Genomic DNA, 26,666 nt, shown 5'->3' with positions numbered 1-26,666 from the left:
TTTTTTTTAAACATTCTTAAACTCCAGTTTAATTTCCGTTAAAAAAATCATCACAAAGAAAATAAGCTGAACAAGCCTACAGTGCAGTGTGTTTTCTTTGTAATTCATGGTTATTTTGTCCTAGGCAAACACCAGTGTTGCAACCGCTATTCACAATATTATTTTTAATTCTGCAGTGTAAGAAATGTTTTTGATAGAACTATAGCACTGCAGAGGAAAAAAAAAGTTTTATTTGCACAGGACAGTCTATGGACAGCATTTAAATAGACCAGAAGGCAAACAAAACCAAAATCAACCTTTTAATAAATGCTCATAAACTCTAGATTTTGGAATGATTTAGAATTAGCAAAGCTAGAATAGATATAGAAGATAAGACTTAAGCCTTGGAAAAAAAATCACTCATTCATAGATGCCTGTAATAAAAGACTCCTATTAGAGAATGTTTTGGCGTAAGTCTGGAAAATGAATTTAATGAATTTAAATTTTATTTACCAGGGAGGACAGCACTCATTTCTTTCCAGAAGAGCCTCAGTCCTGTCACTATTATTAGTGTGGCTAACTTGCTGCACTGAAGCACTAACACATGAAGACAGCGTAGCCTGGCCGTTATGCTCCACATGGGAACCCCCCACCCACCCACCCCCCCACACACAAATGTCTATTAGAATTAGTCTGGGACTTCTATAGGAAATTCCTTGAAGTCTGGAGCATGCTGTAGATCAGGAGCATTCAGTCATTACAATTTGAGAGCCTGAGACACCTCCCTTCCCCCAAAGTGGCAGAAAACTTAGTAATTTCTGTTACATACTTCAACCTATTTTAAAACACCAGCACTATCTGGGACTCCTCCAGCTATTAGTCCCTGTATGGACTCCCAGACATAGACCGGGAATGTAGGAATTCAAGGAGCCACTCCCAAAAGAACTAGCCTCTCAGGAAGGAAGTTTTACTTCAAAATTCGGAGTGTACGGAGTAAAAAATACAGATAAAGACATGAAGAATACAGTAATATGAAACCTATATGATATTATTTTTTAAAAAAGTGATTCAATTAAAATTTAAGTTTTACCTTTAAGATCTAAGGGATGGCCAAGCTCTGAAGGCGAGACGCATCAACTGTTTGACCTGCATTGAAGGGTTAAGGACATAAATACAGTTCTAGGGAATCTGCAGACACAAACTTCAAGATGAAAAAAGATCCAGTACCAGCAAAGCACCTGGGGGGGGGGGGCAGACTACTTTCTTTTTTTTCTTCTTTTTAAAAATTATCATCATCTTAATATTACTATAAAAAAGATAATATTATTGGTACTAAATTTTCCAAACTATGTAAGAAATAGCTATACATATTGCTGATAACTTTGTATGAGATGCAAATAAATACATCTATTAGGAGTGTACAATCAAGCTAGCATTCTGATACAGGCCAAGGAAAGCATTGCATTTTTATTCCAACTTTTGAACCTTCTCCACTTTGATATTTTTCATCATCATYAGCATGACTAAAGCCAAGTTGGAAACCTTCTAGGCTTGTAAATTTTATTCATGTTCTGCCAAAGTGCTACCTACAGTTTTCTTACATCAGATAATACATTAAGACTATTAAGATTAAATGGTAAATCTAGTCTCTTGGTCCATTGCCAAATGACTGAACTATAATATCAGAGCATTTACCAGACCAATATTTCTTGGCCCTTGTGCAATAACTGAGGGGCAGAAATTTTCCCACTGGCAGAGACCTACTCAGGTCTGTACATTAACCGAGAACCCTTCCAGCCCATCTGAATCTGTGTGTGTGTCCCTGAGGGAATGGTGCTGAGCCGTCTATTTGAATTTGAGAAATGTGCGATTGGCATTGTAACTGAGGGGTGTATCATCAGATAAGCAAGAAACCCAGGAACTGGGTAAAGCCGTACTGGTTACTGAAAAGTCTTCATAAATATCTGCAGAGTCCAAAGAATCTTCAGCACACTCCGAGACTGGTCTCATTGAATCATTTGATAAAGGAATATTCTTATTTCAAACCTCTGGAAAAAGTTTCCACCAAATGGTGTATATTATCAATGATACATCTTTCATAGTTAAATATACTGCACTAAAATAATTACAGCAAAATACATCCCTCTATGATTGCTAATGTATATAATCCCTTAAACTGGGATCATTTTGTTGTTTCTGTTCAGCCTAACTAGCTGAATTTGGTAGGAAAAAAAGATAGAATGACATGAAAATATCAATAATATTAAAAACATAGTATGGAAGACAGCCAGTGCTCTCGCAGCAGTCAGACTCTCTAAACTGAGATAGGAAAACTGAAGGCAAGTGGACCAWGCTCTGCTCTTCGTGCATCAGGACAAGGGCACAGAAACAGATGGGGCCACCAGATGTTGCTAACCAACTGATGCTGGCTGCATACACACAGAGGAGAATGCACACTGAAAAGCTTTTGAAGCTGGTACTGTGCACTTCCAGAATTATGTATTTTTCCTTTCCCATTTACACAGGTTTTTCTAACTCAATAAAAAAGGCAAAGTATTATGTAAAGCTGCTACATGAACATATATATTCCCCCCGTGCTGAACCTGTGAAACAGCAGAGTGCTCAGCAAGAGGGCAAAAGCRAGTGCTATACTCAATGCTGAATGTYCCACAGGGCACGTCAGCATTAAGCTAAACAGCAGTGACTGCTCCTGTGCGTAGAAACTCTTAAGTTTTTTTGAGCCATCTCCACATTTTTCATTATTAATTACCAGTAACTGTTCWATCAGTGACACAGGTTTAACTTCACATGATTCTCAGTGTGCTATATATTGTGCTATGTATCATTGTACTCAAGACCAGCTTGGTAATCTGGAATATACAGAATACATCTTTGGCAATACAGAATGAGTTAAGGAGTCTTGTGTCCAAGTTGCTTGCAGACAAGAACAACATGAAATCTCTGCCAAGGCAGGCAAATATTTCTGGCTCAGTAGATAGCAGGAACATAAACTCAAAGGGCAAAGACATCCCACAATTCCAGCAACCATTCATGTCCTAGGGAGATTTTAAAGAGCTTTCTTGTCATGTTTTAGTCATGACTGCATTTCTGTTTGTCAGAGTGCATTTGCCAGTTGCACCACTGAGGCTTTTATACACAAGCCAGCCTACAGCAGTTTCCAGTAATGGCATCTTATGCAATTTTTGACCTAGTTTATCACAATGAGGCACTTCGAAATACAAAATCCACTGCAGCAGCTTTCTGCTGAACACTGTGTTACACCACTGCAGCAGGAAGTGAGTCCTTAAACAAATGCATCAGTCCACTAAAATAAAGGGGACTTCAAGAAAAACGGAATTCAGTTTCACAGTATTTGTCATATATAAATTTGCCAGCAGCTCTCTATTCTGATCTAATGCTTTCACGTCTTCCTGTATCTCCTTTGGCCATTCTATGTCCTACATTAATGGAAGAATGCTCTCTCATGAAAACTGTAAGACCTTTGATATGATTCTTACATGAGAAATTCATGTACAATGACCTATATTCTGTTACTGGCACCAGTGGTTGCTAATAAGGCATAATGGGATGATGAGTAAAGAAGACCTACAAAATGCATCTGACAGCAAAGGACATCCCCAGCCCCCAACCTAAATTATGACTGACACGTAAAACTACAACTGCTACAAAAAGCGAGACAGGGAATGCTTATTTACCGTTTCTGAAACAGGAGAACTAGTTGTAGTCTCAGGCAGTTAGCGCTCTCTCATAAACTGGGTCCTRTGCACTGACAGTGACAAAAAAACAAAACAAAAAAACTAACAAAAAAAGACCAACTAAGGAAAAAATTATTCTAAAAAGCATTAAGTCTCTAAAAATATAGTTTCCAGCTTTGCCTAAGAGTATTGCTGTTAAAGATAAGCCCTTAAACTACAAGCATTTTGATAGACACCTAATTTTAGGCTTATTATTTCTGTGTGATATCCTTAAAAGGGGGGTTTATTTAATTAAGGCTACTCTTCACTGTGTTCTATTTTTGTATTGAGTAATTAATAAAATTAAGAGGCACATCAGACTTTACCTGGAGATTAATGCATCACCTTGAACAGTAATGCAAACTTTTCTACACCAATCAGCTTGCCCCTCATCTTTCATTTGAAAATTGTTTAAGTGCTGGGAGTCTAGATCTATTTTGATCTGTTGGATCTTAAAAGGAATCTCTTCTTACTGTGTACTGCGTATGTCTTCTGCAGTTCTCGTACATTTAACTTCTTTTTCCTATATGATTTTCTTAGCTATGCACTAAGTCACCTTCTTCACCTTTTTTCCCCCAAGTCATACATTTCACGAAAAGCTAGTACAGGAGCTCATTTCTTTTAGCTCTCTTAAAAAAACAGATTATATTTTGCCTTCCTAATCTTCTCCTATCTATAATGCTTTTGGTTTTCATGTATTCCATGCATCCACATAAGACCTTCCCAACAATCTCTTGGCAGCATCAAAACCTCAGGTTCTCAAAAACCTGTCATATGTGTACCCATCAGGGAAATTACCATGCAACCACAGAGGTATTAGAACCCTCCCTTGTGCCCTGTACACCACAACTGCTGAAGTCCCAAATAGCCCACATTATAATCTCTTTTTCTTACCAGCTGTGGTCTTACCTTTGGGAAAAAATTGCCTCAATCCACAAGCACACAGCTATCAATCTGGTCTGATGAAACTACCTACAAGAATGTTTCCTCCTCTTTCAAAACTGATGTCCTCCTGCCACACAACTTCCTTTCTTCTCCATATCACAAGGGTTATAAGCCTGAGGTTGAGACTGTGTCTGCAAGTCTTGTCAACATGGCTGCAAACTCCTCTATTTCAAACTGCATGGCCTCAGGAGATAGTACTTGTTTTCTGGAGCCATCTATCTGCAATAGATCAAACTATTGGGATGTTTGTTCAGGGATTTACCGAGAGAGCAGGAGGACAAACTAATGAGCTGCTACTGTGCCTGACACCTCAATAGAAGGTAAAGCCACTTGCGCTGCTTTTCTTCAGCGTGTTAAGATTTTAAACCAATTAAACCTTATCTGTGGATTAGTTTTAAATTAATATTTAGACTAATCAGGCTGAAATTTACTATCACTTGTAAGTTATATTTAGATTAAGCAAGTCTCAAAACCAAACAAGTTTACAGAGAAATTTACAGAATTTACTACATTGTGCTATCCTAGCTAATCCTGCACTAACTTCTCCCTAAATTTAAAAGGCCAAAAGAGCAAAGGAAGTGAGGACTTGAGCAAACATCATTCCCTGTACTGAAGCTCCTCCAAGCTCCATGTATTATGCTTCTTCGTGTTCGCAAGAGGGCTTAAAGTATTCACACAATAGAATATTAAATAAAGACATCTGTCCCATTTGTAACTAGGACTGAAGTGGCAGTCTCTTCAGTTAGAATTTACAGCCACAGCAGGTTTAAGAAAGACCTTGCTAAGGACAATAAAAAATAGGAAAAAATATCACTGTAGGAGCTCCCTTATTTCAGAAAAACAGAAATAGCATTAACAGGCTCAAAAGTAACTAAATATTTAGATACAGAAAGAACAACAAAATTTTTTTTTTCAGACAACTGTAAAGCAAATCCAAAAGATTAAAATCCTCTCTATTGCATATATATACAGCTACATATACTAAAATAAAATATAGGATTTAAAATTCTAAGACTTAGATACATATGATACTCATCAGCCCTTTAAAGGAACTGTCAAATCTGAATTAAACTCTTTGCAATTCTTCTCAGTTAGTGTAAAATCAAGAGGAGACACTACTTCCACAGCTACATCTAATACCCAATGCTCAGAGTTGCACCACATAAGAATTTAAGTACATGCTAGTGAACATAACCTTGAAATTTATTAGCTATCAGTCTCTAAGCCTGAGGTTTAGAGACAAAGTGTTACTTTTAGTTGTRGATTATCAGATCTATTTGATCCAAACAAACTACTCAGTGACATCCAAGCTTTTGAGTAAGCTTCATGTTACACTGATTTTACTTGCAAGAATCAGTCACCAAATTAACAAAATTCAAAGAACAACATGAATTTTCTGCACTGCTTTTCTGATTTTTTCCTTCTCCCTCATTTTGACAGAGTAAGAAAGAGCAGCTGTATAAAGAAGCCTATTAAGGACTCTCTCTGATCTTTTGTTTTAAAAATGCTTCTTCTAAAAAGACAGTGACAGTTACTCTAGGTAATTTAACTGTGTAGTAACTAAGACTACTGTAAAATCAAGACTTATGATGTGTGTTTACAGCAACACTGATTTATAATCAAGTAAAACCTGAGGTTTTAAAAAAATCACATTTTTGGTGTGCAGTGTAACACCCGTAACCAAACAAACATTAGCACAAAGATTCATGATGTCAAATAGTGGAGGTTCAAAGTTAAAATACTTAGATAATACAAACACAGGTTCTCACACAAAAGGGATATTCTTCAAAAGTAAACTGGGGAGAGGGGAGGCCCACATATCACAGACCTAGGAAAACATGCATTCCCATCACTTAAGACAAAACAAAAACAACAGAAAACCCCCTTCAAAACAGAAAAACAACTCTGTATAGACGTAGTGTGTGGTGTGAACATTACTGACCAAATAAAAAGATTGCCACAATGCATACCAGTGGCACAAAGCCTCAGAGCAGTTCCAAGTTTGCAACAGCAAAAAATAGTTGTAGTAATGCAGAACCAGAGTCCTCCATGCCCCAGTTTAAATTTTCTGCTCTCAACAGGTACCCTATGCTAAAATGAAAACAAGTTGACAAGGTAAGACTTTTTTCCTTCACAGGAGACTCATCTCTTCTTTCTACAAAGAACATAATGTACTTTCCAAATAGTTAACTACAAAAAACTTTGAGAATAAAACATATGACCRCAAGCTTTATTTACCACACATCATCCAAAAAGTTATGCTGAATAAGCTTCATAGGGAAGGAGAAATCCTGAAATAGTGTAAAATCAGGTTCAGAAACAGGTTCTGAGAAGACCGCTTATTAAAACCTTACAGGAAAACAGTGAACAGGGGTTGATACAGAGAAGTCTGTTTTTTCCTTTTTAAAACTCTTGGTTAAAGGTATTAAACATTAAAGAAAGAGGATTAAAAACAACAACAACCAAAAATGATGTTAGCATACAATTCCTTCTCTACAATCATCTGCATCTAGATTTTTTCCCCTCCATCTCTACACTTTGAAACTACCAGAGGAGACGCTCAGTACAAAAGGAAAAGGTGACTTTCTTTTCAATTACTAGTGTCCTAGAAGCAGCATAGTCGCCAGCAAGAAGTAATTGCTGGTCAGTAATAAATGTCATCTAGCCCTCTGAATCCTCCTGAGATCACCTGATCTGCAGCACAATCAAGGTAAAAAGAATTCTTGGGTAATTTTCTTGTCTTAAAAATTTTCTGCTGAGCTTCCCCTTTTCCCTGAGGGAAGGGGGAGAAGGCAGGGGGCATAGGGCATGGCAAAGAGAAGAGGGTGTCTTAACTGCATTTAGGTAGATTTCTATGGTGGCACAAAAGAGAGGCTTCAACAACTAGGAACTCCACAATATTTAGAAGTCCTTGTTCCGTACTTGAAGGCACTAAAAAGTTACCCGAGGCAAGTAAGTATTTAGTAATATGGAAGTTAAAAATCTCAAGTTTTTTGTAAAAAGTTAAATATAAAAATTTGTAATTAAGTCCAAGGAACCTTTACCAAAAATTTCATACGAAGAAAAYGAATAATCATGTCGTGCCCTAAGAGTTGGTACACGTGCTTATAAATAACTGATAGATCACCTACTCAAATTCTGAATACAAAGAAATAAAAATGAGGAAATCAGAGCCTGATTACTGAAATAGTTTCTCTTAACACACATCCCATTATCCACACATATTTTACATGCTAATTTCAATAGCTGAACCCTTTCAAAAAAAATTTCCAATTGATAATTTTTTTGATTAAATAAAACAAACTTACACAAAATCTAGGGAGAACAGGAGTTTGTCATGTTCTATCAGTCCAGAAAATGCAGGCGAAGAATTGCCATTTCACACGTTCTACATAGACAAGTAGGAAAAGAGATTACTGCAAGAATTGGCTCTTTTGAAAACTGAGCATCTCCAGAAATTCTCACATACCGAGGTGAATTCAAATCTGAAATGATTTTTTTTTTAACATGAAGCTGGTACTGTTCATTTTCAGATACAACCTCTAGAGCTCTGTTGTAACTATTAAAATACTTGCAGGCTGTAATAATATAGAGATTAGTCCTATCTTCAAAAACCCTATCCAAACTCTAAAACTGCAAGATTTAAAACATCAGGAATAGGACTGCATTCCCAAGCAGTATTATGCATGCTATCATTACAAAACTATCCGCTGCATATTTGTGAGGAACACACAACCTTCTTTACATTGAGATTTTGACATTTTTACAACAAAAAAGCATGCTAAATTAGATCATAATTGATCTACTCTTAAAGAGAATCAACACACTGCTTAAGTCCCATTATGAGTAGCTTCCTCCAACTTTGCATGTATGTACATCTGCATAGGTGTTTAAGAAACTTTGCACTAATGTGGCTTACATTGGCCTCAGACATTTTCAAGGCAGGGCATTAAGACCTCAGAACTGATACTGAACTTCATACCTCATTTGTCTAAATAGAATACTAAAAACCACTGTAAGAACTASGCATAAAAGCATGTTAACTAACAAAACTAGGCCACAATACTTGCAACAGAATATACACTCCAACTCAATAGCTTAGGTTTTCTATAAAGCAGTTGGTAACGCCAGTTTTCTAAATGGCAGATGAGGAAACACACAGAAAATCCAAGACAAAGGAGTGGAAGAAAATATCAAGTATTTAAAAGGATACAAGAAACAGAGCATATAAATTAAACATAGGAATGTTTAATCAAGACAATTCTTATTTTCTTTTCAACAGAGTTTCTTCAGGAACTTATTTTATTGGAAAACGAAAGCTTATTTCCACAATAGCAAGGCCACTTCTTTCAAGCAGCTCTGTTGTACAACTGTTACCAAGACTCTAAACCATTTTAATTGCCTTATATCAATATTTCTGAACTAGAAAGTTTTAAAATATTGTATAGATTTTATTTGTGCTCCACATACCGCAAGCAATTAACAACACAATAAAAGATTCAATTCCTCAGCTAGAATACCAAACTCTATACCAAGTATTACATGTACACAATACTTGCACAGTGACAAGCACAAGGAAGTACTAGTTGAGCACTTACTTTCAGAAATTCATACCAATTCTTAAAATCCATTTTAATTCTCCCACCCCACCCAACCTAGGATTTAAGGCATCTCCACACAACCATCCATCCACCCACCCACTCCCATACACACAATTTACGTGGAGGTGTTTACTCTTTCAAAAAAATCACTATGTCAGTCAGGTACCATTTATTATTTATCCCTATAACTGTGTCAGCATTGAGATATGACAGTTAAACCAGTGTTAAATCAATACAATATTTACATAGCACAGCACATTAAGCTTGAGACACTCACTTGGGGGATAAAACCACATTTTAGAACAGGACAAAGATCACCATTATTATGTGTTTGAAAACAGCTATTTACAGGTCCCTAAAATGACATAACTATAGTCTGTACACTGTTCCAGTGGGGCAGGCAGAAGCATGATAGGCATTTATTTTGAGGGATTTTAAACATATGATTTGGAAGCATATTATTTATGCTATCCTGAACGCCATATACCACCTGAACATTCTCCAAGGTGGTCTCATATCCTAGAATGGCATGTCCAGCTGATACAAAACAGACAACACAATGTTTACTTTGTGAGATTTTTTTTTTTGAACTCCTGCTATTCAGTCATCTGAACTTTGAAGGCAATTCGTCCCAGAAACTTGTCACGGTCATCTTCATTTTTTAAATTAGGTGAGCCCAGGATCTTACACTCAATTGTTATTTCTTCTTTGGTACTGTTGGAGTTAATTGCTAGTTGAACAGCCACTAGAGGCTGTAAATAGTGAGCCTAGTAAACAGAAAGATGGGGAAAATATTTGAGATACCAGAGTAAGTGATCTGAATATAACAATTAACATGAACAATTAACATTTAATCCATCAGAACACTGTTCAGAAAAGGCTAATTAAGTTCTAACCTTTCAAAGTCCAGCCTGACTCAGGTAAAACTTCCTTCCCCGAAAGTTAATCAGGCATGTGTTCTTCATACCATTTCCTAACTGATGCAGTCAACATAGCTGAACAGTCACAGACAGGATTTTCGAGAGGCATACGCTTTTACCCCGTTCTATTACATTGCGTCTATTCTCCAATTTCCTAGACACCTCTACTGAAATAGCCTCTAAAACTGTATTTTGATTCCCTACCCATTACATTACCTCTTCTGTTTTTTCAGATCTGTTATAGGACGTATCCTTTCTAATATGCTGTTTTAAGTTTTTGGGTCCACCTCCCCCAACAGCATGCTACGACAAATAACAGTAAACTAGCTTCTCTTTCATCCTATCCCATTTAGAACTGGGTAGTTCTAAATGGTAAAATTCATAGCAGCTAGTGGACTGAAAGATGATATGGCAACATTCTACAATTGTTAGCATTAAATTTTAATTGAACAAAACTTTGAGTTATTCTTTTTCCATTAACTCCAGAGATTCCTTAATATGTTTTTGTTATTTTTAGGGTAAGGAAAAAAACACAAAATCAAAGAAAGCACTATAAAACACTCAAATTCTTATTTACAAAGAATGGTGGCATGGAAGSAGATGTACTTAAATCTTTAGACGTGAAGGATTGGTAAGAAGTAGATCGAAATAACTACTTCACTTAGATAGAGGGTGGCTCTACTGGAACAGAACTTTATTTGTGCCTCCATAAATTTCAGTCTGGAAGAAAAAACGCAGCTAGATAAGGTTGTCCTCAAAATTTTCACGTCAACAGCAACACTACATCTGAGACAATAACCAAGTTTTCTAATGATTAGAAAATAAAGGGTGCACTCAGAGAAATCTTCTCATTTCTAATACATTAAATAGGTGCACAGATTTCTACGGTATTTTGAAGMCAGATCAAGACAGGCCTTTTATTCAATATAAAAGGGATAAAAACATTCAGCATCCTTACTAATTAGTATGGATAATTTTAAAAAAAGGAAACAATCACTAAGGTCAGGAAGTTGCATTCAATGTCCTGAGAGTAGCAGAAGGCAAACAATCTTTCTGGACAGTAAAACTGCATAGATTAGTACTTTCATGGCTCCCACCTTTGCACCTGCACAGAAAAAATAGATTTATTCTCTTAACTCCTTTACATAATAAAGTAATTCAACAAATCTGCAAAGATGTAATATAGAAAATCTGTGATATAGCCAAGAAATTAATCCAGTCTCTTGAAACCTAATGGAATACCTTAACCTCTCAAAACTCTTCCTGTTGCCTTCTTTTTCACAATATACCAATGTTATGAGAATTGAGCCTCACATAAACAAGAATCTCTCAAGCAAACCTCAGCCCCTATCTCAAGCAACAAACTGAATGTGACAAACTCCAGAACCACAAACTCCAAAAGAGAGTATCAGTTTATTAACAAAAAAAGTCTTAATCAGCTAAGTCAGGTAAGGAATAGCATTGAGTTTGGCCTGACTTCACTAGTCCCCTTTCATAGACTTACCTTTGCCATCAGTATAGAAGCATGAAGATAGGGACTTTGTCAGCAAAGGTCTTTGTACCATCTTTGGTACAGACTACCTCCTGACATCTCAAGGTCTTCTGATGCTATACTTTGTGTTTCTTAGAGAAGCAGTGCCCTCTTTCTATTCTTCCCCAAGAGGGGATAGCATATGTACTATCTCTGTCTTTTGGAAATGGAGGTTGACAGATCCCAAACATAGCTCCAGGCCCCTTTTATTAGGCAAATCAACTCCTAAAGAGTTGTACTGAATTGTTTTTGATGTGTCAAGCCCAAGACTGGACTGCCTAGACACCCTCAGAATAAAATTGCCAAAGGTGAACCTCATCTGAACACAATTAGTCCACAAGGTACAGCATATCCTTTATGTTTTTCAGATTATAAACAACAGTTAACCGTCCCAAGGACATGCTGTTTTGAAATGTAGTCCTCTCAGGATAAAAATGATTTAGAAAACCCTCTCTGGTTTGAATATACACTAACATAATTGTGGAGATGATGTCAACCACAGAACCACAGAATCAGTAAGGTTGGAAGGGACCGCTGGAGATCATCTAGTCCAACCTCCCAGAGATTTCCTGGTGATGGTTCCACTGGGGCTTGAACCTAGGACCTCCAGCATGTAAAGCACATGTGACAACCACTATACTATCCCTCTACCTGAACCACCTGGAAACAAAATGGAAGAGACAGAGCTACAGACAAATAACATAAAAGCAGATGTTAAAGATTAACAAAYATCTTCCTGATTATGATAAGCTATGTAAAGGTACAAACTGCTACAATTAACTATAGAGTAGACTAGAAAGATAACTGAACAACGAACAATTTAACAATATTATTGAAAAATCATTTGGGAGACTGACACCTCATGGTCTACTATGGACCTTACATATTTATGTTGAAAAAGTATTTTTATCTTACTAGTGAATGATGAAGTCTAAGAATGAATAACTCAGTCTGTAAGAGGGGATACAATTTTAGATTTGAGGACTTTTTGTAAAAAGTAAGGACTTTTTGTATGTAGTTTTCACAGGTTGATTCAAAAAAAAAGAAAAACAACTAAATTTAAGTTTAAAAGGAAATTGTTGTCTTAACTCTACTTATTTTGGATCCACAAAGCACTTTTTTTTCAGTTTTGAAAACTTAACTGTTCTTCGTAWATATAAACAAAATTTATATTTATGGTCAGAATATTTGGGGGGGYTGAGGAAAGAATATATACATATATACACATATACATGATAAACATATCAGCTACTTCAAAGTGCTTCTTCACAAAACGGAGTGAACAGAAAACAAGCCTACCGAGCTACAAAGATGTACTAACTATAAGTGAAAAAAATATACTGAATTATAAACTTCGTATCCTGAACATAAACCCCAAGGATTAACTATTAGAAACTGTAATCAGAAGAACCAGCTTATTTCTTTTGTGTTTCTCTGCACTCAGCAAAATAGAATTTTATATATATATATATATATATATATATATATAAAATATATAAAATAAAAATCAGTGATCACAAAACAGCACACTCCCTAAAACAGCATACTAGCTAAATACTGTTAGTATATAGCCTTTTCTTCATTAGGACAGTGATGCCCAATTTATTTTCTCCTGTCTACAAAAGCGCATCTCTAATCTCATCAAGCACTATGAAGCTTCTACATATATAATACTCCTCATGAGTACCTCACTGCAATTTCAAACTTTACTATCAGCCTGATACTAGTAGTAGTAAATGCAAAAAAGAAACTAGATACTTACAATATGAAGACYATTGTTAAGACATACTTACATGCAAACTTTTCCCATAGTATGGAAAGTACATTAAGTCAATCAAACCTCCAGGAGGAAAATAATTTATCTGAACTGTGCCTTCTTCCTATGATTTGAAATAACAAAATTTAAAGTTAATATCAGCCTGCATTAAATAATAGTGATAATACAAAAAGTAGAATTCTAACTCAATGATAAAGTGCAAAACCCTTAAAAAAAAAAAGAGAGAGAGAGAATTCAGCGACAAAGTGTTATAATAGCTTCCAGAAAGGATTAATTTTTGGGAACAGCTACATGCTGCACACATCTGCTACAGCAGAGAAGAATATTAACTRTAATATGTAAATTAGTAATCAAGTCAAGACAGCTTGCATTTAAGTTTCCCTTGCCAGTCAAAGGAAACAGGGCAGAGGGAAAACATACTCATTGCAACGAATAATTCATCTTAACACAAATGCATAACGAAGCTAAAATCCCCCAAATCCACAAGCAAGCCTGTGTATTTCGGTGAAGCAATAGCAAATCTGTATTTAAGTTAAAGATGGATTTCCATTTCAAGCCAATCTTTCAAGCCAATTCTCAGGTTTTGCAATAATACAACCCTAGCCCTTCACGAGGAACTCTAGCTCTCTCCCTGCAGTGGCGTATCATTTCTAATTTGTTCAGCAAGTTCTTAGATTGAGGTTACCTAGAAGGAAACCCACCGTAAAACTGTGATGGTGCTAGAGTCTCTGTGCACCATCAACATCCAGAAGGAACAATGTATGCCTTTTCATTACTTTCCCCTACAATCCCAAATGTAGGCAAAAACAATCTCTATCACCTACCAAGTTGCTGCATGATTTCTGACTAAGGAATCAGCCAACAGAACATTACAAGTAAGACTGAGCTGTCCTAGGCTCAGGCTGTCACTATGATAGTGTTTAGACACACTGACATACATACAGTATTCTTCAGGATTGTGTATCGTGCCAGGATGGCAAACTATCACAAATTCAAACTACTAGGAAATGGCCACATCTAAAAGTGACCTTCTACAGTAGATAAACAACAAGTAAGAGAAATACCACAAAAACAAGCCCCCCAAAAATACTAAGTATGATCTCCAAAACATCCCTGCTTGTTCAGTGTACCTCACAAGTTCAAAGTGCATTAGTAACTTTGAGGTTTTTTCTATACTACCTTATACAATACCAACAATTTTAAAAGATACACTATGAAATTCAGAAAAACACTGCAAGAATAGAACTGTGCTAAGAGGAATACAACAGCAGAGAAGTAAACCACAAACCAAGAATCTCCTCCTCCCCCCCCYAAGAACATACCATATGATGTTTAGGGTAAGGCCACATTCTCACTCCTTTGAAGTCTTAAATTGTTGCAATTCTCTAGTATACGTTTCTAAATATTTTGGACTTTCTGGTTAGCAAATTTAATTAAGTAGAATTGTGATGCATTGCCATTTTAATTACAGCTTATGCAGCTGAAAATCGTTATTATTAAAATATAATTCTGAAATTATGGTAAAAAGTATCAAATATAGAATTATACAAGAAAGATAAATAGGAGTAGAGCTTTCTGGAGTAGTTACACACAATGCATGCACATAGTCATAAACGTACACATTCAGCTATCTATAAAATACCAGAGGCACTCAGGCATGCAACTGCCTGTCTCATGCAAATGCTGTGATTTTTTTTGAGCAATCTCATTAATATCCCTACATATTTTTTAAAAAAACTAAGCAAGCTGTATTTGCTGAAGAGCTTTAAGATCCAATCCATTTGTTCCATTTTTTTCTGCCTACCATTGACAACTTCCATGAAGAGTTGCAGGCAGTCAGCAGATCTACAAATCAGACCACTTAGTTGGACAGATAAAGACGCACTTCTGCTTCACTCACAGAGGCTTTATTAGGATTGTATCTTAGAAAGAATAATTTATAGATTTAACATAAAGTACAAAGACCCACAAAAAGAACTTGGGTTAAATGCTTTTAAGACTGTTTTGTAATCATTTGAGAAAAAAAAATTATTAGTTGCATGCATCTGTTCAGGCTCACTGCTCAGTTTAAAGAAAATTAGCTGAAGTAAGATAAAGACCAGTATCAGCTAACAGAACCTGTAAAGCATTTGATTTTTCTTTCACAAAGATCAAGGTAAATTGGTTATGCTGACAATGACAAGGAAAGTAGTCTTCTCTACACAGTCTTCATTCTTGTAAGTTAGAAAAAGATACCTAATACCAAGTCAAGACAATCGCTAAACAGCAGAAATACATATAGTTTGGAATTATTTGTCCCTTCTATAGTTAAAAAAAAAGTATGCAGTGCTTTTCCTTGCACCAAATCTACTGATGTTTCAGTAAATGTAGTTTTAACATGAAAGAATTCTGCTGCAAGATGTTCCAATGAACATGAAACTAGTTATTTCCATCTCAGAACCAAAGATCCAGAATGTTGATTGTCAAACTTCTTGGAAGCACCATTTGTTTCTCCTTGTGAGATCCTTAAGTCTAGAGCAGAGCAGTTCCTCTAGTATGCAGGAGCAAGAACCCGCTGTGATTAGTGTCCAACATTGCAAACACTCACTTTCCTACTCTAGAAACTAGTGACGACAGATCAAGACCACTACAGCTTGCTAGTATACTAAAGAATCAAAGAAATACTGATGGAGTTGGAAACAAGGWCACATGAGCTGATATAAAGGAACAGCATAACCCTTTAAGTTAAAAAATAATAATAGTAATAATAATAAAAAAGCCTCAGATGGCAAAAAATAATTTTCAGTCAGTAAGGGGTATAGGTAGAAAGAAGGAGAAATTCTCTAAAAATAAAACATAGGTAGGAAGAAGAAAATGGAAAATGGTAATTGCTAATGTTGATTCTTTACCTTGGTCTCTACAGAGAAGGTTGAATTGTAACCAATACTTAGGTTTTCATAAGCAGATAAATCAGGACAGGCTAGAGTAAGAATAAGTTTAAGATAAAAGAGATGCATTCAAGGTAGCAAAGCCTGACAAATTTTTTCCTGGAAGTCACTCAAGAACTATTAAGGATCTTGATTCTTTAGCAATAATCTAAAATTGAAATATCACACTTGTGCAGATCAGAGAGATTTCTACCTAGAGAATGTAAAAAGCAGTATTTACTTAAAGAAAGAGAATGCAAGAAAATATATACTGATCATTTAACACTCATATAATTTGTATCTCAAAGGGCAAAAATTAAAAAAACAAAACAACCCCCACACCCTTCAAAGTTGTTACCACACTCTTCCCCCCCTCCCCTGCTAATGAACTCAGCTTAGAGGAAACTAAAAAGAGTGTCTGTGATTTCCTTAGTACAGCCTTTAACATTGTCTCATAGGACATCCATATAGGAAAACTGAAGATATATGAACATCATGAACTGGGATTAGCATAATCACTTAAGCATTAGTACTAACACATCACTTGCAGAGTAAGAAGGCATTTCAGGTGGAAATAAAGATGACTCTCCTGGGCTTGATTCTATTCAGTATTTTCAATAAGGACTTAGATGTAAGAAAAAGTTCGTTAATAAACAACATCAAACGGTAAGTAGCTGAAAACACTTTGGTGTTTTGATCTGATCTGAAAAATTACAGAGGGGCCGAAAACAGCAACATGAAACTCAAAGCCCTGAACTTCAAGAAATGTATAAATACAGACTTCAAAATAACTAAAATGAAAGATATAAAGAATAAAGTAACAACAAGAAGTCCAGGTAACTATTACAAATGGCAATTTCATCTTGGAAGATACTATTTCTTTAATTGTGGTGACAGAGACGGAAAAATTCTAACCATCATTAACAATGCCTCAGCTAGAAACAAACTGAGTCCTGCCTGGAGCACTATGTTACAAAAATCACTAGTAAAAGTAGAAGGAACTTAATTGCTGTATTCTAGAGAAATAAATCATTCCTTCAATAGAACATTTTGTAAAGTCAGGCACAAAAAAGTCAGTCTTAAAAAAAAGATGTCAATATTAAAATTAATGCCTACCACAGCTAGGTGGTCCCAAGAAATTCCTGCCTTCGTCCTAAATATTTGCTTAGTTGATCTCCTAAAATTCCCCAGCCTACCTACCATTTTTATGAAAGTCACCTCAAGCTAAAAGCCACGACTCTGTCCTTGCTCAAGTTAGCAGCTTACCARATTTTTCATTGCTTCCCAAGCAGACTAGGAAAAATGTGCAGAAGTCAAAGTAATTGCTATGGCTGTCAATAAAACACTGTTTTTATATCAACTGGTACACAAAAAATATGTAGAGATTTGCTGTTGTTAAAAATTATTTGTAATTCATTTGAGGACAATATTTACTTGAACAGTTAACATTAGTTTTCACACTTGCTCTTACCCATCATTTATAAAATTGTCTAAGGTGCACTTGCAGCATGGAGAGAAAAATAAAAATATAGGTTATGAAATGGGAAAACAAAACATAACTTACACAAAATTAAAAAAAATAATAATAATATGAGCACAGGTTACATGCATGCTCTTTCCTCAACTCTGTGGCAGCTCAGGTAGCTCAAATACATCTTAAAGCCATTGAAGATGGAAGAACAAAAAAGGACAATATTTTAAAAACTGCACTGAAGAAGTTAAGTACACTAAAAACTAAACTAGACATACATTAAGATGTAAACAGGAAACAATCAAGGATAAAAAAAAGTTTTAAAAGTTTTAGAGAAATGAAGAAAGTAAAGTAAGTGTTCTGATTCAGTATTTACATTTAATTTTCATCTTAACCCTGAAGAAAATAAACTACAGACTTATTTATTACATTCAGAACTGACCTTAGATGAACACTGTATGTATGGTTCTCCTTCAGGCTTTAATCCAATTATCTAAAGGAGAAAAGGAAAAATATTTATAGATGTTCTTCCCCATTCCAGTTTTACAGACTGAATTGAAATTTTTTCTTACATAATATGACAGATTTCACACAGGCAGCAAATCTGTCAAGAGCCATTTTTATGGAGCACGATTTTAGACTAGAAAGAAAATTTAAAACATTTTTAAGTTAAAGCTCAAATAGTTACAATGACTACACCACAGAGTATCTTCTTATTTCAAATTAAGCTTGTAACATTACTTGATCTGCTAGCTGAATTGAGCCATTAATGTATAACATCCATGAAAAGTGATATATTTATTTATACAGTGTAGTTTTCATCACCTTAMAAAGTTTAAATGTTCAGAACACATTAAATTCTAATTTTATTTCTATAATGTGGATATGAAATAAAATGTACTTTTATCTACAGAATGTTTTGAAATCAGCTACATAGAGCTGTAAGCAAAGAGCATTCTACTGTTTAAATTTCTGGTATCTTGATGTGACTGATCAAGGCCAATAAAAATCTCAGTGTATTTTACTGTAAAACACACAAATTGCTACACATTTCAGTAAATTACATTCGTCTAGAAACGGGCATATCTTGAGAAGTAAACTGAACACACATTTCAGTCTTTTCCAACAGTGATTCTTCATATAGTGCTAGTCTGGAAAGCTCATTCTAAAGCTGAAAAAAATAAAATATGAGTACGCACTTACTCTATTCATTTTCACAAGCACACATGGAGTTCCTCTAGAATAGCCAAAGGTCTTATCTTCCTTTCCAGAGCACTGTCCAAGCTCAGAGAGATTAAATCGACATGCCTTTTTAACAGCCTCATCATTCTGATCAAAAACCTTTCCTGGTGTGCAGTTTATGTTTTGRGCTTGTTTTGAATCATCATAAGCTATGAAATATAGAAATGGTTGCAAAAATCAATGGTGTAAAGCATACATACAGGCAAAAATAAGAGAAGCCTATGTAAATATCTACAGTCTACAGTTGTTGTCTAGAATTATTTTTTTAAAGAACTATTTTCAGAGCATAAGAAGGATCTTATTTCCCTCTTAAATACTGTTACTTTTCCAGTCTACAAGAAAGTTCTACTATATTTGAATGAAATAGATTATTACAAGAGAAATAATACAGTCCTACTTTTAAAATCTTACCAATAAAGTTTAAAAACTTTAACAGTTTCTGTAAATAATTTAAAATTTATAGTGTGTTAAATTCAGGTAATTCTTACCTGAAAACTAAGCTATACACGTTTTCACTTTGTACATTTTTTTTGTTGTTTTAATAAACAGGAAAACTTGAAGTATTAACAGATAGTATTAACTTGTCTCATCTATCAGGGAGTGTAACAGATGTTATACTGACATTCCAAATCACTTTCCTGTTTCTTTAATTTCACACGTCTATGGCTCTACAAACTGCTAACATTTTCTAGAATAAAAGAAAGTGTGCGGCTTACATTGTTACAAAAGCATTTAACACATTTTATCTCTGCTTAGCTGTATGGAGAAAAGAAATTGGAAAAAGGGTAATGAAAAGTTCATCYTCAATATGAGAGTCCAAAACCCATTTAACTGCAGAAGAGGCAGGGAATCACAAAGTGTAGCACTCCTCCAAGGAACTGTACTCAGAGCTCTGAAAGAAATGTCTACTCACAGAGCCTTTCAGGAGGCACCAAAACTACAGGCACTCAATCCAGGCAGGTTCCAGTAGAGCTTCTGTAGCTAACAAAGCAACTCATAAACAAAGATGAGATGCTACAGAACCACTTTAATTCTGACTTATAACTTCTGAAAGGTTACACTTCCTAATATTTTTGCTCAATTTTTACATTTATAGATTAAGTATACATGCAGGCAAATACATAAAATAACATACGTGTCAAGTGATTTTGCCACCCTTCCATCTGCCTTTTGCTATCTTTTCTCTAACTTCAACATTTTAATATTTCCATCTGTACTGACTGTGTATTAGGATGATAATGAATAAAATGCTGTTAATTTATTCTCTGTGTGCCTCTTTTTAAAAAGGCAAACACTCAAATTTTTAAGACTAAAAGAATTATCTATTATTCAGGTATCAAGTCTTTTGGATAAAGGCTGATCAGTCAAATCTCAATAAACGTTGACTCCAAATACATGGCCTCTGTAATTTTACATTGAATTATCTTGACCTACGTAATTCCTACTTCTTGTAGTATCTACACCAACACATTACCAGAACACTTGACTAAGACTCAAAACTCTCCTGATTTCATGCACTACACTGTTGCTCATGCTCAGCTTCCTGTCTGTAAAATACACATGGAGATACTTACCTTTTTTTTTTTGTAAAGCATACTTTGAGATCCTCAGTTGAAAAGAGCTATAAAGTATTTACAACAGACTTATCTAGAGCAAGCCTAAACTTGCAACGGTTTTATTTAGCAGTTAGTCACTACATGCATAAAATGAAACTAATGTACACAACAGTAAGGCTCCTGAACTACCTGGACAGTTTTAAATAACTTACTTTCAAGAAATTGTCTAAGTGTAGAAACATATTCTGCRTATGATTGGGAGTCACTCTTGTTAAAGTAAAATTCCAGCGCTGTGTCTGGCTTTGGTGAAATCATAAGTCCTTAAAAAGAAAAAGTACAAGTAAAAGACTGAACTCTTCTTCTCTACTCCACTCTAAACTACTCAAAATTATATTAATAAATTGAAAAGTATCTGTCTATAAGAAATATCAGTTATCCCTATACAGTACAGCTAGCAGTTTGTGTTTAAAGACAGTTATTAAAATCTACATTACTCTACATGAACTAAGACTTAAACTCAATCCAACATTTAATTGTAATTCACAAACCAAACCCAACTGATAAGAATAGTAAAATCAGCAACTTAATCACTTTCAATTGAAGTATTTTACTGATTCATTTTGCATTTTCCACTTTCAACAGATTAAACTAAAATGAACAAACAAAAAAAACCCTCAAGTTAAAGTTAAGCTTCAAATCGTTAGGCAATACTGATTGAGGCTATAATCATTTTAATCTCAGGGGAACCCACAAATAATCAAGTTTTTTTAATTTTATAATGCATAAAGATGGCTTTAAAGATTTCCCAATCCAGAAAATTTTCCTTTCCTCCTTTTCTACATACAGAAAGTTTAGATCATATCTGTTTCATGGAAAATACAAGAGAGTTTATTAAACCACTTCACACATATCACTTTGAAGGGGTATGCCTTGGGGAGCATAGGCCACAGTAAGGATGAAGATTCTTAACAAGCAGCTGGCACCAAACAATTAAACAAGCAGGGTGTCACAGAGCAGTGCTACTGGCTCCCCAGCCTGCTGTGCCCAGTGCCTATGCCTGGGCCCGTTCAACTTCTGGCTGARGGTCACTGGAACAGGAACAATCTACAGCCAGGGAGCCAGGGCCAGCAAGAGAAATGAGGACACACTGATTATTGAATACTGAATCTAGCTTTGTGTTGGAGGATAACAGGAGCAGACACTGGCACGTGGGCCCTAGAGGGAAGAAAGGAACTGTCCTTCCTAGGGATAAGGGCAAAGAAAGGTACTGAGGTGAATCTTAGGGATTTTTTTTTGCAACAGGTGAAAGCTATGTAAGTAGTTAATAAAGGCAGACTYTCTGCAAATACATAAGGTTCAGTAGCATCAGACTTGTCACTAACAATGATATCCAATACTACTATTACTGATCACAAGTTAAGCAGCCGAACAAATAGTACTACACCATCACAAGCTGCAGAAGATATTTAGTTTGTTAAAATAAAGGGCATACGATTGCTTTATTCACATTACTTTCCTTAAGACAACTCTTATTCAATATAAATTAACATGAATGGATGAAAAAACTGCAGTTGTGGGTAATAATTCAATCTCTGTGCATCCTATTTCTTCAATTGCAGCCAAGATCTGAGACTACAGTTCCGCAAAATATCATTCACTTTTTTTTTTTTTTTTTTAATCATATTGGTTTTCCTCCAGGTTAGAGTACTGAAGTGGTTGGATCAATTAAAAATTTGGCAGAAGAAAAGAAGTGTAGCAGCCGGTAATTATATCAGCTTACGATGCCATGTTGTCTCCTATCCTCTGGCAAATCAAATTAAAACTAGATTTAACAAGTGGATAAGAGTGTAAAGCAGAAAAGAAAACTTAACTCCTCAAACTAAAAAAAGAAAGCCTTCTTTATACAAAATAAACATTTAAGAAAATAATACTATAGTGGGAAGACAAAGTCAGAGAAGCTGTCTTAATGTGAGATTTTTAATGTATTACCATAATTATTCAATCACAGTAAGCTTTTGGAAAGCACACAGAAAAGTGTAATTAAGCAGCTCAGGTTTATAAAAGACTCACCTACAGAAATGACTAAGCCTCTTCATGCGAAGGCAGAAATTACTTCAAATACTTTGCAGTGGGAAATAAGTACGGTATATACTAAAAATTTATCATAGACAAACATATTATATATTATAAATATATATGTAATATTAATGCATTTTTTTCTCTTCCTTTTCTGTAGGATTTTCAATAAATCACAAATTCTCCTTTTTGCATTAGCAGCAGTTAAATTATTCCCAGGCAAGCCACAACTATATGCCTATGTGACCTGAAGTCCAAACAAAACTAAAAATCTCACTTTTGGATACAAATTACTTGGCATCATCACAGTGATCTTTTGACCTCCATACTGAACTGTGATTCAACAAAATATAACTAGCAACAGGACTGAAAGTCACAGAAGGGATTTTACACACTGAGGGGTTGAGGGAGGGTTGTTACCTTCTATAGATCAATACTCTGAATGAAGAACTTAGATGTTGTTTTGCAAAACAAAAGTAAGTAAACTAGTCATCAATGAGTGAAACAGTAATTTCATGAGATTTAYTGTTTTAGTAGAACTTCAAGAACACACAAATCCTAAGAGGAAGGGCTTGTACTAATTCCAGTACATCACAGTCTGCCTAGAGACTATGGTAGAAATTCTGCAGAAAAAGCTATTTTAAGACAGACTGATACGTAGACCATGTGGGACTCAGGATTTGGGGCCTACCAGAGTAAAAAAATTAACAGCTTCAACATAGAGTTACATCTGATATTGTAACAGAGATTACATTATCCTACAATCACAAAAAAGGATTAAAAAAAAGTTTAAAATTATTCTGATTTGATTGATACAGTTACATCTCAGTGCACACAGCCAGTCAAATACCAACTATAAAATATATCAACTTCTTCGAGGTTTTCAAATAGGTTTAACACAAGAGTAAAACCTTTGACCTATGCTATCCAAGTTTTGTGTGTAGATTTTTTCTATTTAATAAATTATTTTTACAGAACATGACATGTTTCACTGCAAGTGAAAAATGACAGCTAAGTAGAAACACAGGAACAGAGATAAATTTTATTATCTTTAAGTACTCAGATATAAATTATCTTTAATAAAAATATGAAATCTAAAAACATTTTAGAAATTCCTAAAATAAAATCTAATTGTGATACAGATGTTTGTTCTAAAAAAATGTATCCCTTATAACTGTTATTTCAGAAGCAAAGCATGAAAATTAACACCCTGAAACCACACTGCTTTATACATTACCAAGGTTTTGTCTACCCTAATGAAAAAGGTCAAAAAGCTGCCTTTTCTCTATGAAGCAGGGATTCTCCCTTTTTTTCAAGCATTCAGGTAACCCTTTAGCTTAAAAAAAGGTAAGAATCCTCTAAAATCCCTCAAGTAAGAGAGTATCTGTTAGAGATGTCCCAAAACGTGTAAAAATCAAATCATGTTCAAAATCCAAAGACACCTGTCACATTCAGCCAACTGTATTTTCATCATGCCACAGATTATTATTTCATCTTGAGTACTGATACTGTTGCAAGATACTAATTAGTATCATGGGTTTGGAGTTCAAAAGAAAAAAGTATTTTCAAAAATGTCATCCAACTTTCACCAGAATACTAATATTGCATAGCCATTCTAAATATTTGTTTTGTTTTTAGAGGAGATGCATAAATTTGGTCTCTACACCAAGTTATTGTAAAATTTGAGAGATTTAATAAAATTTTTCAYGTCCCAATCATTTAAATTGCATATATAAATCAAACACACATTCTCCAGAAATTATCTAGAAAACACTAATCTTGGGTGTATTTAAAGTACGCAGAGGCAGCTTCTAAATCTTTCAGAGTGTAAATCCTTACTTTTCTTCCCAATATGCAGATATAGCAAAAACCTATAATGCCAGATTCTTCCTTGATGCATTTCATCCAATCTTATTTAAATAATAAATACATTTAAAAAAATCACTACTCATTTTTATTTGTGCAAAGTTAGTTTTCTGTCACATTTAATTCAAACCAGCCCACTGTGGGACTGGACAAACATGAGCACAAAGGAACCAGTAGCTCAGGAAGCAAGGCAGTGTTTTCAGTGGCAGCTACATGTTACACTGACTTAAGAGTTCCCACAGAACTGTAACCTCACTTTTCTGTGACTCCCTAAATAGTAAGTCACCAACTTCCAAAACCCACAGAAGTTTCAAACAGATTGCAGGTTATTTAGTAGTAAAATTAAAACTCTGGAAATGCCTTTGTAGCATAGCCTTTTTGTAATATAGCCTTTACATCGTTATGAGTAGATTACCCCCAAACATAGCCCTTCTATGCTTCCAAGTATCAAATACTAATMACAGGTGACATTCACTCTGATCCAATACAACTAGTTTGAAGTATCTGAGTACAATCTGTAACAGAAAAAAGTTTTCATCTTACTAACCAGTGTATCTTATCACCTAATACTGTACGATTTTTAAATGCAGAACAAAATCTAATTTTAACTTTTGCTCAGTTCTATTTTAAAATGATAATCCCACTTTGTTAATACAATATATTGTATTGTATGCAGAGAAACTTGCAGTCTAAATACACTACAGAATTCAACTCTAGAGAATTTAAGAGACAACCAGCACTGGTTAGTACATATGTACAAAAAGCTACTAAATATTTTATGCTATAAATCCACGTACCTTGCCTCATACCAATTTGTCCTTTGAAGCTTGTAAGTAGCTGAATAATAATCAATGGCAAATAGGTAGTTTATACTCCAAACAAGTTCTCAAATAAGTACTAGCTGTTAAATCAGAACCAGATTTATGAAAAAATAAATACAGTTACCTGGACTAGCAATCCGGTCACGGTATTTTGGAATATCACTGCTCAATGTCTGAAGCATAACCCACATTGTGAATGTGAAGAGCGCTGCTAGGAAGCCATAAAATACCAGATAGAATAGGAAGATCAAACCTGTAAAGAAAAACTAGAATTATTATTTTAGTTTCAGAAGATTCTAATATCTATTTTGAAAATCAAAACCGGAAATAAGTGATACAGTGCTTGATTTGGTTTTCTTAGTCTCCTGGCACTCCTATTTAGTTATAAATGAATACAACTCTAGCATATGTACTTATTGTAAAGTGGACAGGTAATACTGAGTGCAAAAAGAACTTTTTTTCATACATTCTACTTCTTAAAAATTTACATAGTAAGATGTGGCATTTGGGCATCTTTATTTTTGAATGAGAAACATTAAAGAGGCTTTCATGGAGCTATATAACAAAGCTGGTCAAGAAAACTAAGCAAGCCATTAGGGAAAGTTCCACATGTTTCAGGAAAGGAAGCAGTGATGGGGAAGAATAAGTAACTAAGTGAATAGATAAAATTGTTGCACTGAATCAAGAGCAAGTAGTAGAGTGTGACTGGTGCTTTAATAATACACCTGATATTTAAGACAACTCCACACACAGAATACACTCACACATGCCTCCTGCTACAAGTGATTTCTCAAGGTGAAAACGCTTTCTGCTGCACATTTCTGAACACAAACCAAGCCTTCTATTCAGCCTTACCAAAAGCCTTTGCCTAAAGCACTCGCTTGCTTTACAAATATACCTCAGGAATCCAGTAACACGCCTGGAATTAAATAGTTATACACGTTACTAGCTTCTGTTTGACAACTGCTTAAGGGAGAGCTCCTCAGAGCCTGAGGAAATAGCCTCAAGAAGAGACTATTACCACAAGTTTGCCTACGCTGTCTGTAGCTCTCTGACGGTAAGCTGCARCAAATTCCTAAGTCACTCCACTGCTTAGGAAATTGAAAAGAGAAGGTAACAGACATACCGAAGTTAAAAATCTTACATTCTAGATGATACAGACTCAGATCAGCTGAAGTAATTTTCAAAGAATTTTCTGCCCTTATTCTCAGAAATAYGAT

General features: G+C 35.1%; 1 protein-coding gene across 2 annotated transcripts; it reads right to left on the bottom strand.

Annotated features, from left to right (window-relative positions):
* Positions 1-8,907: 8,907 nt before the first annotated feature.
* Positions 8,908-25,694, bottom strand: ATP1B3 (ATPase Na+/K+ transporting subunit beta 3). Of its 2 annotated transcripts, none has more exons than XM_085298629.1 (6): positions 25,571-25,694; positions 20,896-21,003; positions 19,089-19,276; positions 18,328-18,378; positions 13,525-13,611; positions 8,908-10,047 (listed from the first exon to the last, which is right to left on the bottom strand). In XM_085298629.1, exons 1-6 carry the CDS (start codon positions 25,635-25,637, stop codon positions 9,877-9,879), a joined length of 672 nt encoding a protein of 223 aa, XP_085154755.1. In that variant the 5' UTR covers positions 25,638-25,694; the 3' UTR covers positions 8,908-9,876. The 2 variants fall into 2 exon arrangements, with proteins under 2 accessions (XP_085154755.1, XP_085154756.1); XM_085298630.1 differs by lacking the exon at positions 8,908-10,047 and adding an exon at positions 10,054-11,305.
* Between the last annotated feature and the right edge of the window lie 972 nt (positions 25,695-26,666).

Source organism: Rhea americana, unplaced genomic scaffold (assembly GCF_003343005.1).
Source record: "Rhea americana isolate MKP2758 unplaced genomic scaffold, rheAme1 scaffold_14, whole genome shotgun sequence".
In the NCBI taxonomy this organism is placed as follows: domain Eukaryota; kingdom Metazoa; phylum Chordata; class Aves; order Rheiformes; family Rheidae; genus Rhea; species Rhea americana.
The sequence above is the reverse complement of the archived record's forward strand: the minus strand, read 5'-3'. Positions and strand labels throughout refer to the sequence as shown.